The following is a 13,312-nucleotide window of genomic DNA, read 5'->3' on the forward strand; positions in this document are numbered from 1 at the left end:
AAATCTAAAGTAGCTTGCTGCCAGAAGATTAGAGCCCGCTTAGTTTATCTAAAAGATATTCTGATATTTTGGAGGAATACCATTTTCGAGGATAAGCAGACTCTGTTTTTATAAAAAGAGAGATAAGCGGGAAACATGAAACTGTCCAAAAGCTGAGAGCCAGCCATCTCCAAGGCTCCAGACCTTTTGCAGAAGCAGGTGGAATGGAAGAACAGGCAGGGCACTCCATCAAAAATACAGAAGTGGTCACCTCAGGAACTAATCGTTGAGTGCTTACTCGCCAGAAAATGGATAGAACCCCTGTTTATTTCATTTTAAAATTAAAAGATCTTTTGATTACTTGACCGCCCATTCTCGGAGGAACACTTCCTATATATACAAGAGAGGGTGAATAGAGCAAAGGACAATCAATCAACCAATCAACCAAAACTCAGTCAAAAGACAAACACTCAAATGATCACTTGATCACAAAATCCTAAACAAGTTCCAACAGACTTCGAGCCTGAAATATTCAAAAGCTTGCCAACAAGCTTGCAGAATCATCCTGTCTTCTCCCAGCAAAGACAAGTTTAAATCGCTACCTCTGGTTTGAATCCCAGTTCACTAGTCAACAATAACGAGATTTCTCTCGTTACAAATTTGGTTTAGTACAAGCCAAGCTAAGCAGAGTTTCGAGTTTTCTCAAATATGAAAAACTCAACAAATTTGTGAAGAGCCCTGACTAAGCAGCACAGGTATTACAGCCCACTTCCAGCTCGAGTCCAGCCAATTCTGCCCCTTTCAGACTGGAGAAGTCCCAGTTCTGCCCATCCGAAAACCTTCCAGGGTTCGAAATAGATTAAAGCTCTGCCAAACTCAAGCTTTGGTATCGATTTACAGCTGAAGCCTAACAGTTGAAGTTGTTAAAAGTCCAGTCCAGCACAGGCGTATCCAGTCCAGCCCAGAACAGAGGCAACTATCCAGACAGAAATGGAAGCGCAGCCCTCTCCTTGTCCTTGTATAGTCAGTTTTTTCCCTTTTTGAGTCTTGTAAAAGGGAGTTCTGCCTGAAATTGGTTCAATCTGTCATCTTTCATTCTGGCCAGAACTGCCGGTTTTTATACTGAGATAAATTGTAAAAGTCCTTACCAGTCTGAGGCATAGAAAAGAACTTACTTGGGAGATATTCCTCACCCAAATTCACAATCGTTTGGTAAAAGTTAATAACTTGGGGCGCAAGTTATTTTACCATAAGTCTGTTAGGGTTGAAAAATCGCTAACAGTGGCACGCTCAACACATAAAGAAAGTTAATTCACTGACCAAAACATGGTCTTTGAATTAATGGGGAACTTTGCCCTGTCATCTCAGGAAGTAAATCAAAACGGGTGAACAATTTGGCACGCCCAGTGGGACTTCTCAGTATACACACCCTGCAGTATTTTGAAAGTATATGTATATTGGAAGTTCTAGCCAGAACCCATATCACACGATGGAACGAGACCAAGCAGCTTTCCAAGAAGGACCAGACTCGGAAGAAAGTGACGCTAGACAATCAGCTCATGGCAGTACAGGAAGCAGACGTTCCAGAACTGGTTCCAGGAGGCTGAACCAAATACAGGAAGCCGTGTTCCGACAAGAGGCCACAACACAAAGGAGTCAGGAGTCTTTGAACAACATAACAGCCATGATGCAGTGGCAAGTTAACAGGCAGTTCAGGAAAGACCGCGAGGCCGCTATGGCCAGGATTCCAAATCCTGACGCCGTAGTGCAACAGTTGGACCTTCCCTACGGTCCTCCACCAGGACTGGCATGGCCATATCAAGAGAATCCTCTTATTGCACAGATAGCTGGAGTACCGGGACCCGAAGAAATCCAAGCTGGACAGAGGGGCGGAGCCCTTCTAGCCCAAGAACACGAGGCCCCAGCCAGGCCAGAAGGTCTTGCACCAGTTCAGGTTCTCCAGAATCGGCCAGAACCGCCTGCACCACAACCTGTGGCCCCACGAGATCAACCATTGCCACTTCTGCCTAAGGCGCCAGCCGTGCCACCCTACAGACCAAGAAGAATGGACCCCAATCCATTCCCTCCATTAGCAAGGGGCAGGAGAGGCAGAGGGGGAATTAACCCTTTTGCCAACAATGACAGGAACAGACCGGGGGCAAATTGGAGAAACCATCTGGAGATTGAAGAAGAGGAAGAACACAGGGAGGAAGCTCTGCCCCGACCATACAGAATAGAGCATAGGTTTGATAATGATCAGCCAGAACAGGGACGAAATCCACGTCCTGTCAATGCTTTGAATGACATGGGGGCACTACAGAGAATGATCAGAGAAATGATGGAGCCAGAGGCCAGGAGAGGAGAAAGGCCCACCTACAGAAAGCCGTACCCGGCTTACATAGATCAGATTCCTTTACCTGCAGGTTTCAAAGTACCAAACTTCACCTTATTTAACGGAGAAGATCCTCATGCTTCGTCCGTTGAGCACATAGGCAGGTTTTCTGTCCAGTGTATAGCCATAGAGAATAATCCTCTGTTAAAGCTAAGGCTTTTTGGGAATTCTCTCTCCGGACAGGCTTTCACCTGGTATACCAGTTTGCCAGCCAATTCTGTTCAAACCTGGGAGCAAATGGAAAACATTTTTCATGACTATTATTTCAGGGTCCAGCCAGAAGTCACCATCAGTGATCTTGCAGCTCTTAAGCAAAGCGAAGACGAACCCGCCCAGGATTTCATAACCAGATTCAGGAAGCTCAAGATGAAGTGCCGAATTCCCATGGAAGAAATACATTTCATTCAGATGGCTCAGACCTCCCTCAAAATTTCATTAAGAAAAAGATTTGACGGGATGCTGTTCGGAGATCTGGCAGAACTGGCAGACAAAGCGTCCAAATATGAGGAACTGCTGAGGGAGGAACAGCAGAAGAGGAACTCTTCCAAAGGCACATACTACAAGTCCCCTTCTTCTTCAATTCATTTGATTGAAGTAAAATCAGAAGAAGACACAGATGGCTCGGAGGAAAGAGAGGTTGCAGTGGCAGAAATGGCAAAGTTAAAGCATCCTATCAGCTGCAAAGCTCTTACAAAGCCACCAAAGGACCAGAAACCGCCACCATTTACAGGAGGATTTGTTCCAAACAAACCAACACAGAACAAGGTTTACTCTTTCGATCTAACCAAGGTCGATGCTCTGTTCGATGAAATGTTGGCACAAAAGGCAATAGAGACGCCTCACAAGCTGCCCAAACCAGAGGAGCTTAAGGGCAGGCAGTATTGCAGATGGCACAACTCTTGGAATCACTCTACTAACAGTTGTGTCGTGTTCAGAGATGTCATACAGGAAGGAATAATTGCAGGAAGATTGAAACTAGCAGAAAAACCACCTTCAGTCACCACAGACCCGTTTCCCCAACCTCAAGTTAACATGGTCAATTTAAATTGGCCAGAACGGAGGGAAGATGCCAGTTCCAGCAGAAGCAGGAGAACTACAAAGGAGAATTTTCAAAGGCCAAAGGCGACCATCTCGGCCGGGATAGTACTATGCAGTAAATGCAAGTGTAAAAGTGAGTTAGAAGTTACTCTGGACAGGCAGAAACAGCCCACACACAGCGTATTTGACCGGATTGGAACATCGCACCAGCAAGGCCTAGCTCCGATTCCTCCCAGAAACAGAGTCAGACAAAGGGATTATCTCAGGCCAGTTCAGCAAAACAGAAGAATGCCAGGACAACCTAAGGAGGAGATACCAATTAGGATGCCAGGAAATGACAAGCCTTTGGCAACTATCATAGAGGGAAGATGGTATTCCGTCGGAAAAAGCGGCAGACCAACCTTGGAATTAACCAGAACTCAGAAAAGAAGGGTTCAGAGGCAATATTCCACCTTCCTTAGAAACAGGAAAGATGTGCAGGAGTTGACAGAACCAAATTCTGCCAGGAGAAGAGAAGATCCAGAAACAATTCCTCAGGCAGAACAGACAAAACATAAATCCCAAAAGCTGATAAAGACAGAATCCTTCATCTGTTCAACCTCATCTCCCGCCGATCAACCCAAACTTCAACAAGTACGAGAAGGGCCAGAACCTGTTCCAGAAGAAGAACAACAAGGCTGGACAGAAGAAAACGAGGAGGAACAGTTGGACTATGAGCCATCTGCAGATGATCAAGCTGGTTCCCTCGAAACAGGAGAACAAGGAGAATGGACAGAGGAGATGGAATACGATGGGGGATTAGATGAAGAAACCGAAGCTTTTGGGGCAGAATTGGAGAACTTGTTGCAAGGTGATCTTGGCATTAACATGGTATTTATCCTATCAGAGAAATTCAGGGCAGCAGAAGGACAAGGAAGCACTCTAGAGGGAGACGTACTTTCGCAAGAAAGCTTCGAGTGCAGACTGACGGAAATAGAAGGAGCGCCAGAACAGCAAGTGCCTGCTGCCAGAACAGGCGGAACCACCATGAAACTAGTTGCAGAACAGCTTTGTTTCTCCAAACCAACCGGGGAAATGGCCAATCACCTCAGGCCTCTATTCATAACTGCAAACTTTGGAGGCATTCCTGTTTCCAAGGTAATGATAGATGGAGGCGCAGCCATTAACCTTTTACCACACAGACTGTTAAGTAAAATGGGCAGAACAGAAAAGGATCTAATTCCAACACGTCTGACCGTCACCAACTTTGCCGGGGGCATCACTAAGACTCATGGAATTTTGGACGTGGATGTCATTGTTGGGACCAAAAAGCTGAAAATTGCATTCTTTGTGGTGGACACTACTTCTACTACCTACAATGCATTGCTCGGAAGAGACTGGATTCACCAAAGCCTCTGCGTTCCTTCTACTCTGCATCAGCAGCTAGCTCTTTGGCATGAAGAAGGTTACATGGAGATAGTAGAGGCCGATCCACGGCCATTTCTGCCTTCTGCCATGTGTTTTGAGGCAAGATACTATCACGATGACCTTGGTCCTTTCACTTTCTTTGGAGTCAACCAGAACGGCCGCCCTCATGGTGTCACGGCCCAAAGGCTCATTGAAGACGGTCTGGCCAGTTCTCTAGAAGACTGGAATAGGCATTTTGTTCTGAACCTCCAGAACTCCGATGTTTAGTCCCAATCAACAGGAAAAGGATCGAGCTGCAACAATCCGATCCATTACAAAAAGATTGTTGATATACTGGGAAGAAAAGAAACTCATTGTGCAGAATCCAGCCATTAATATGGCAGAATTCACACATGAGAGCATCAAAGAACAGGAAGAGAGTTTACAGGAGGAAATATTGGACTTTGCACCATCAGCACTAGATGATTCCTTACCAGAAGTGGAAGATCCATTACAGGAGATTAATCTAGGGACAGAAGAGGATCCAAGACCCACTTTCATTAGTGCACTATTGGAAGAACCGCTCAAAAACGAAATCATCGCACTTTTACATGATTTTAAAGACTGTTTTGCTTGGCATTATCACGAGATGCCAGGATTAGACAGGAAACTGGTAGAGCACAAGCTGCCTATCAAAGAAGGCTACCTTCCAGTTAAACAGGCCAGAAGAAGAATGTCCATGGAAACAGAATTAAAAGTCAAAGAAGAGATAGAAAGACTGCTTAAAGCAGGATTCATCAGGCCGGCCATCTACACTGACTGGCTAGCCAATATTGTGCCAGTTCTAAAAAGGAAAACAGGGGCAGTTAGGATCTGTGTGGATTACAGAAATCTGAATGAAGCATCCCCCAAGGATGAATATCCTATGCATATGGCAGATATGCTAGTAGATGGAGCTGCCCAGAACCAAATGCTATCTTTCATGGACGGCAATGCAGGGTATAACCAGATCATGGTAGCAGAAGAAGATATCCACAAAACAGCTTTCATGTGTCCAGGGCACATAGGTGCTTTTGAATACACTGTGATGCCTTTTGGCTTACGAAATGCAGGAGCCACTTATCAAAGAGCAATGAATTCTGTTTTCCATGATATGATAGGACATTCTCTAGAAGTATATATAGATGATGTGATAATTAAATCCAAGGAAGCTGAAAGTCATGTGTCGGATTTGAGAAAGGCATTCCAAAGAATGAGACAGCATAAATTGAAAATGAATCCTAAAAAATGTATTTTTGGAGTGCAGGCAGGAAACTTCTTGGGTTTTTTGGTCCATCAAAAAGGCATAGAAGTCGATAAAAATAAAGCAAAGTCCATCATAGAAGCTCAACCACCTCGGAACAAGAAGGAACTGCAAAGTCTTCTGGGAAAAATTAACTTCCTAAGAAGATTCATATCCAATTCCGCGGGAAAGATTCAGCCCTTTTCTTCCTTGCTAAGGCTAAAACAGGAACAGATCTTCAAATGGGAGGAACAGCACCAACAGGCTTTTGAAGAAATCAAACACTATCTGTCAAATCCACCAGTTCTGTCCCCACCAAAGAAGGGCAGACCGCTCAAACTCTATGTGTCTGCGTCAGGAACATCTATTGGAAGTCTGTTAGCCCAAGACAACAACGAAGGGAAGGAGCAAGCGGTATACTATCTGAGCAGAACTTTGACAGAAGTAGAAAGAAATTATTCTGTGATCGAAAGGCTTTGTCTGGCTTTATATTTCACTGCCATAAAACTCAGACACTACATGCTGCCATTTACCATTTATGTCATTGCCAAGACAGACCTAATCAAATATATGCTAACAAGGCCAATGCTAAGAGGCAGAATTGGGAAATGGACTCTGGCTCTGACAAAATTTGCCTTCAGATATGTCCCTCAGAAAGCTGTCAAGGGGCAAGCTGTAGCAGACTTCCTAGCCGATCATCCAGGAGAAGAAATCGAAAATATGGACTCTTTGGATATAGCAAATGTAGATCTATTGACAAGAGCTCATGTTTGCCTTAACAATCCCATTTATTCGATTCATCTCACACCATGGAAGCTGTATTTTGATGGATCAAAAACTGACTTAACTTCCGGAGCAGGAATTGTTCTAGAAGAACCTTTGGGAGTCAGACATTGCTATTCTTTCCAGTTGGATTTCCAATGCACCAACAACAGAGCTGAATATGAAGCTTTAATCATTGGCCTTGAAATGTTGGTGGAACTAGGAGTCCAGTCTGTGGAAATTTTGGGAGATTCTATGCTTGTTTTAAAACAGATTGCTGGAGAATACAAATGTTTGAACCCTGCCCTAGCTGTCTATTTAGTAGCAGCTAGGAATCTGTTGACAGAATTCAGGGAAGCCACTTGGGAACACATCCCAAGAGAAGAGAACTTTGCAGCCAATGAATTGGCTCAAATAGCTACAGGAATACAAATCCCGGAAGATTGTGTGCAAAGGATTATTAGGGTAGGAAAGAAAAGTCTGCCATCTGTTCTGACCAGAGGAATGGAGGTAGATGTCAATTCTGCCATAATCACTGAAGATGATTGGAGAACTCCCATCATAAACTACCTGCAGTATCCAATTCTGCCTTCTGAAAAGAAAGTCAGAATCATGGCTTCAAATTATCTTATGTGGAATGAAGATTTGGTCCGGAAAAGCAAGGATGAAGTATTATTAAGATGCTTGGGAAAGAAAGAATACATGAAGGTCATGGGAGAAACACATGAAAGGATATGTGGAGCACATCAAGGTGGAAGGAAAATGTGTTGGCTAATCAGAAGGTATGGTTATTTCTGGCCAACCATGATGAAAGATTGCATTAACTACTCCAAGGGATGTGAAGCTTGTCAAAGACATGGACCGATCCAGCAGGTTCCTTCGGTTCCCATGAACCCAGTAGTCAAGCCATGGCCATTCAGAGGATGGGCAATGGACCTCATTGGCAAGATTTATCCAGCCAGCAGCCAACAGCATTGTTTCATCATTGTAGCAACGGATTATTTTACCAAATGGGTAGAAGCCAAGCCTGTTAAGTCTACCACGTCTCAAGAAATCATCACTTTCATAGAGGAACAGATCATACAGAGATTTGGTATTCCAGAATCAATCACTACCGATAGGGGATCTTCTTTCATATCCGGAGATATGCTGAACATAGCAGAAGCGTTCAAATTTAAGCTACTCCAATCCACGCCTTATTATGCTCAAGCCAACGGACAGGCAGAATCAAGTAACAAAGTGATAATCAATATTATCAGGAAAATGCTTGAGAAGAATCCAAAGCAATGGCATGAGAAGTTGTCAGAAACCTTATGGGCATATAGAACTTCGAAAAGGGAGGCGACTGGTATGACTCCATATGCTTTGACTTATGGTCACGATGCAATTCTGCCTATGGAGATAGCAGTCCAATCCCTCAGAATTTCCCATCAAAACGAATTGGTTGGAGAAGACTATAACCAAGCCATGTTATTAGAACTGGAAGGGTTGGACGCAAGTAGGATTGATACCCTCAACAAACTCTTAGCAGGAAAACAGGCTGTGTCAAGAGCATACAACAAGAGAGTTAAAAACAAGAGTTTTGAAGAAGGAGAAATAGTTTGGAAAGCAGTTCTGCCCCTCGGAACACATATAGCTGGTTATGGAAAATGGTCACCAACTTGGGAAGGACCTTTCATAGTTAACCAAGTCCTAGGATTAGGGGCGTACAGACTACAGGATCGAGATGGAGAAGTCCATGCTGCGCCAATCAATGGCAAATGGTTAAAGAAATTCTATCCAACTATGTGGGATTCACAGGCTGTGCAGACAGATCCTGGGATAGAAAGACAACAACTTGAAACTGTTGTTTGATCTTGTTTTAAGTTTTAATTCGGTATTAGTATAAGCTTTTATTTCAGTTTGTCAAGAGAAATCGAAATTCCAAAAAATATAAATAAATAAACTTTCATTTTCAAATAGTCACTTTGGTGACTCAACCAGTTCATTACAATTCCAAAATCTGAATGTTAAAATCCTAGTTTTCTAAGGGTTTCCTGCAGACTCGTCTTCTTAATCGAAAGCTCTTTCTGAAGCAGTACTCCCTGATGGATTGAAGCCTCTGCAACTTCCAAAGCTGGCCTGGAGGCTGAAACCATGGTCTGCACCAGGAAAGTGGCCATAGTCTTGGAGCTCAGTCCAGCACCCAGCCTGCGCTGTGCCTCCCTGCGTTCTGCCAGCTGCTTTTGAAGCTCCTCAATCTGCTTCTCCAGCCTGTCTGCAGTAGCCTTGGCCTCTTTGTACCCCGCGACCATCTGATCCAGTTCTGCCTTCTGTTTTGCATAATCAGCCAAATTAGCGTCATGAGTTGTCTTGCAGAGTTCAGAAGTCTCGAAGGTAGGCTTGAGATCCTCATAGCGATCGCGAAGGTTAAGCACATCTCTGGCCAGGTTCAGACTTATCTCAAGAATTGGCCTAGGAGCCATGTTCTGCCTGTGCAGCAGGTCCAGATCTTTCATTAGTTGTTCTACAGCTTCCCTATTTTCCTCCAGTTCCAGCTCAGTAGATTGCCAGACCTTTACCCTCTCCATGGCCTCATCCACTGCTTTGAATTTGGTCTTGGTAGGGGTAGAACTGAGTTTCTCCAGCCTGTCCAGTTGGGCGTCCAAGTCCATAGCCTCGAATTCAGCCAATTCTGGGTCAGCAAAGGAGGCTGTGATGGTTGAAACAGCACGGGATTGGACGGGCATCTGCAAAACCAAAACTGTGGATTAAAAAAGGGAGAAACAAAAGAAAAATTCATGACATGGTGAAAACTTACAGCTGCGAGAACAGGCTTCAAAGGGCTGATAACCACTGCCATGGCTCCTGCGGCTTTAGAAATAGTAGCAGTTAATTCTGCTTCAGATTCTGGGGTTGCAGCAGGAAGCTCCACCTGCTCCACAGGCCCCGAGGCAGATGGTTCTGCCAGGCTCGCAACCGGAAGTTCTACCCGTCCCACAGGTCCCGATTCTGCCAAAGCCTCCATATGCTCCCCAGACCCTAGCATTGCCTGTTCTGCTTGAGCTGTGACAGAGAGTTCTGTTTGTTCTACAGGCTCGAATGCAGGTTGATCGGTTGAAGCGGCTATAGGAACTTCTACCTGCTCCACTGGCTCTGAAACAGAAGGCTCTGGCTGTTCCTCAAATACTGGAGTTGCAGTAGAATGTTCAGCCTCCGTGTCCTCAAAGGCGGCCAGTTCTGAGCTAGTCAGCTCTGTCCGGGGAATGGCACGCTGTTGTTGAGCCAAGGCAATGCTCTCTGCGATCACCTCAGCCGGGATCTCCTCCTAAACAGACAAACAGAAATCAGGAGTTAGAAAAGAAAAGCAGAAAGAGCATGTCTACAAATGACCAGAATTCAACCCCACCTCTTCGTCGAGATCTTTCCCTTTCGTTTTTAGAGTTTCCACTGCCGTTTCTTGTTGCCCCTCTTTTTCAACAGCCTCAAAAGCTTCTCTCAGCTCATCATCAGTCCCAGAGGCTTCATTCGGATTGGCGGCAAACTCTTCTGTCTCATCAGAATCGATCTCACGCCTCTTCCTAAGTCTTTTAGGCCTGGTGCGAGGAGGAGGAGGAGGGCTTTCAGCTGCACAAAAGAAGCAAGTATTAGAAGAAAGAGCAAGGCAGAACAGGTCAAAAGGAAGTGGGACCTAAACACAAGGACCCTACCAGAAGTTTCAGACCGGGCAACGCTGCCCTGAGCAAAAGTACTCTCTTTCCTTTTCTTTCCAGCAATTGGACTGGCCACGGCAGGCTGTTCTGCCAGATCTTCATCCTCCTCACCAGAAGGAGGCTCTAGGTCCCCAGCAGCAATGACAGAACTGACTATATGAGGAAAAAATTTGAAGTCAGAACTAAACACAGTATAAGGAAATAAAAGGAACAGGGTAGATCGAAGCTTACCAAACATTGCTCCAGCTTGAGCCGTCTGTTCACCAATGATTTTCTTCATGGAGGGGTCTGATACAGGCAGAATTGATTTGTCAGACAAAGTATAAACGACAGAACAAGAAATGGCAGACAGAACGAAGAATTTACCTTCTATGATCTGATCATTGACATCTTGAATAGTCTTAACTGTGAATTTTCTGGCCTCAGCCTCGCCAAACACATTTCCACAGGCCCAGCCCTCAAAAAGCACCTTGACTGCAGCAGCCGAAGCAGGCATCCCTCGAAACCTGGCCTTCCACCAAGCATCAAAATCGGAGGAACTGGATGAATTCGGCTCCCAGGATGGATAAAGACCATCCAGACTGTTATTGATTTTATTAACTGCACAACGAGCATCCTTGTGCACCTCCAGATTATCTGAATCTCTCCAGGACGAGGCTCGATTGCAACTTCGATAGTATTTGAACGGAATGACCTGTGGACAGCCAAGTTGTCGTGCACAGAAATTGGGATGGTAGACTTCCGCCCCCAGATGATAGCTTGGTGGCTTCCCACCTCCATGAGGCAGATCCCTCAGCAAGGCTACACTCAGAAATATCTTCCTGTATTCTGTCCTGGCAGCTTCGTCTTCTGGCTCCTTTTCAAAAAGCCGGTGCCCAGGCTGGAACCAAGGATAGGTTCTTCTGATCACCACTTGCCATTGAGCCGCGGAGCGCTTAAGACAGTGTCTGAACCACATCAGGTATTCGTCAATGGAACGCTTGGGCACTTCTGCGACATCAGAGGGAGAGCCAGAACCTGCTTTTCAGGCAGAACTAGATCAGGAAACTGGAACTCTGGAAAATACACCTGCAACCAGACCTGGATCATCCAAAACGAGCCAGGAGCAGATAAATTCAGGGGATTCTCCGTTGTGGCAGTATGCAGGTTCTTGAAAAGGTGAGCCAGAACTGACGGCCCAAGTCCAACGTCGGTATGGTTGTGTAAAGCTTCTGCCAAATGCCTATACTCAAGCAGAACAGCAGAAGAACGATTGGGGAACACAAATCTGTTCAGCCAATACAGAAGGAATAGCATATGCTGCTGATCCTTGTCCTTCTCCACACTGAATTTCCTCAGAAAAACAGAAAAGGAGCAGTTCTGATTGATAGTGGCAGGAGAGACAGTGAAGGGCTTGGCTAGCTTCTCCTGGTTCCTCCTACGATGATAGTCTCCAACAGCATCCACAGGTCGTCCATGGGGCCTAAACCCAAAGATCTGAGCCATGTCCAGCAGAGTTGGCGCCATTGGACCCACACGGAAATCAAACGTGTTGCTGGCAGAATTCCAGAAACATAGGGCAGCAGCAAGCGGGTTCTCATCCCGGTTGATGGATAGCTTAGACAGAAGAATCGCATCATAAATTCCTGCCCGCCTCCAGTGAGCTCCAAACTTGGGAAGAAGTTTGTCAATCCAGTCCGCCCACTTCACAGGACTATTCCTTACTTCACTGGACGGAAATGAACGACTTAAATTCTTGCTGACCCAAGAATAAGAGGATAGGGCAGAGTTCCCTTGGTAACATAAAGGCGCTTCGGCATCCTTCTTAACCAACTCTGCCATCTCAGCTGGGACAGGACCAAACCAGCGAGGTCCCACAGTCAGAGTACTGTCAAACAAGTGAAGGACGTTTTCGTCCAATTTTTTCTGAACAAAAGGATGAAGTCTGCTTCGAACTTCCATGGCGTGAGCATCGATTCCACTCCCAGTGATGTAGTCTGGAGGAACCGAGGAGGAAGCACTGTGGGCACGAGTCCTTGGAGAAGACATTTTCTGGGTTTACAGGTTAGGAACGAAAAAGGGTTTAGGGATTGAACGAAGCAAAGGAAAAGGATTCTGACAAAAACCGAGAAAATTGAACCCTGAGAAAGCTAGGTTTTGAGATGAACAGGAACTGGAAATTTCAAATTTCTTTTAAAGGACTCAAAATCGTGGGAAAGGGAAGACAAGACGCCAGCTGAAAGCCAATAGTGACGAGCTAGTGACCAGCTAGTAACTGACCGGTTTCCCACGAAGTCTAGGTAGGTGGACGTGGCAGACAGGGGACATTTTAAACTGGCGCGCACAAATTAATAGCCGAAAAAACATTAACTCTGAAAACCGGTTGATAAACGGTTCAGATTTAATGGGGGCATTGTTTGGGCCCAAATTTAGCACGCCAAAAACAAAAGCCCACACCATCTCCTGGGCCGCTTGTATCAGACGACCTCAAGCCCATCAGCACGACCCAGCCTATTAAATGAGCGGCCAGGCCAAAATCACGGCCCAAAACATTAAAGGGCTTGTGAACAATAGGAATCAGAAAAAACTTGGGCCTCGAAGAAATCCAAAACTAGGCTCAAAAGCAAATTAGACTCAAGCTGGCCTTCAAAACGGAACAGTCCCACGTGATCCCTGACTTGGAGGAGTCAATAATTTCGGCTGAAAACTGGAAATAGAACAGGAGCAGGTATAAAAGAAGAAAAAATCTAAAGTAGCTTGCTGCCAGAAGATTAGAGCCCGCTTAGTTTATCTAAAAGATAT

General features: G+C 45.2%; 2 protein-coding genes across 2 annotated transcripts in view; one reads left to right on the forward strand and one right to left on the reverse strand.

The window, feature by feature from the left end:
• Window positions 1–13,312, forward strand: part of LOC110761536 (TMV resistance protein N-like) — an 89,825-nt gene that overhangs the window by 34,188 nt on the left and 42,325 nt on the right. The window lies entirely within an intron of this gene.
• LOC148291209 (uncharacterized) lies at window positions 8,849–9,568 on the reverse strand. The gene has a single exon (XM_088244975.1). The coding sequence runs from the start codon at window positions 9,566–9,568 to the stop codon at window positions 8,849–8,851; it is 720 nt and encodes a 239-aa protein (XP_088101101.1).

The sequence above is a fragment of the Prunus avium genome, chromosome 8 (genome assembly GCF_965620075.1).
Source record: "Prunus avium chromosome 8, drPruAviu1.hap1.1, whole genome shotgun sequence".
NCBI classification, from domain to species: Eukaryota; Viridiplantae; Streptophyta; class Magnoliopsida; order Rosales; family Rosaceae; genus Prunus; species Prunus avium.

What these genes read in the sequence shown, in the direction of transcription:
- LOC148291209 (XM_088244975.1), bottom strand. Translation starts at nt 9,568, where the DNA reads ATGCCCGTCCAATCCCGTGCTGTTTCAACCATCACAGCCTCCTTTGCT.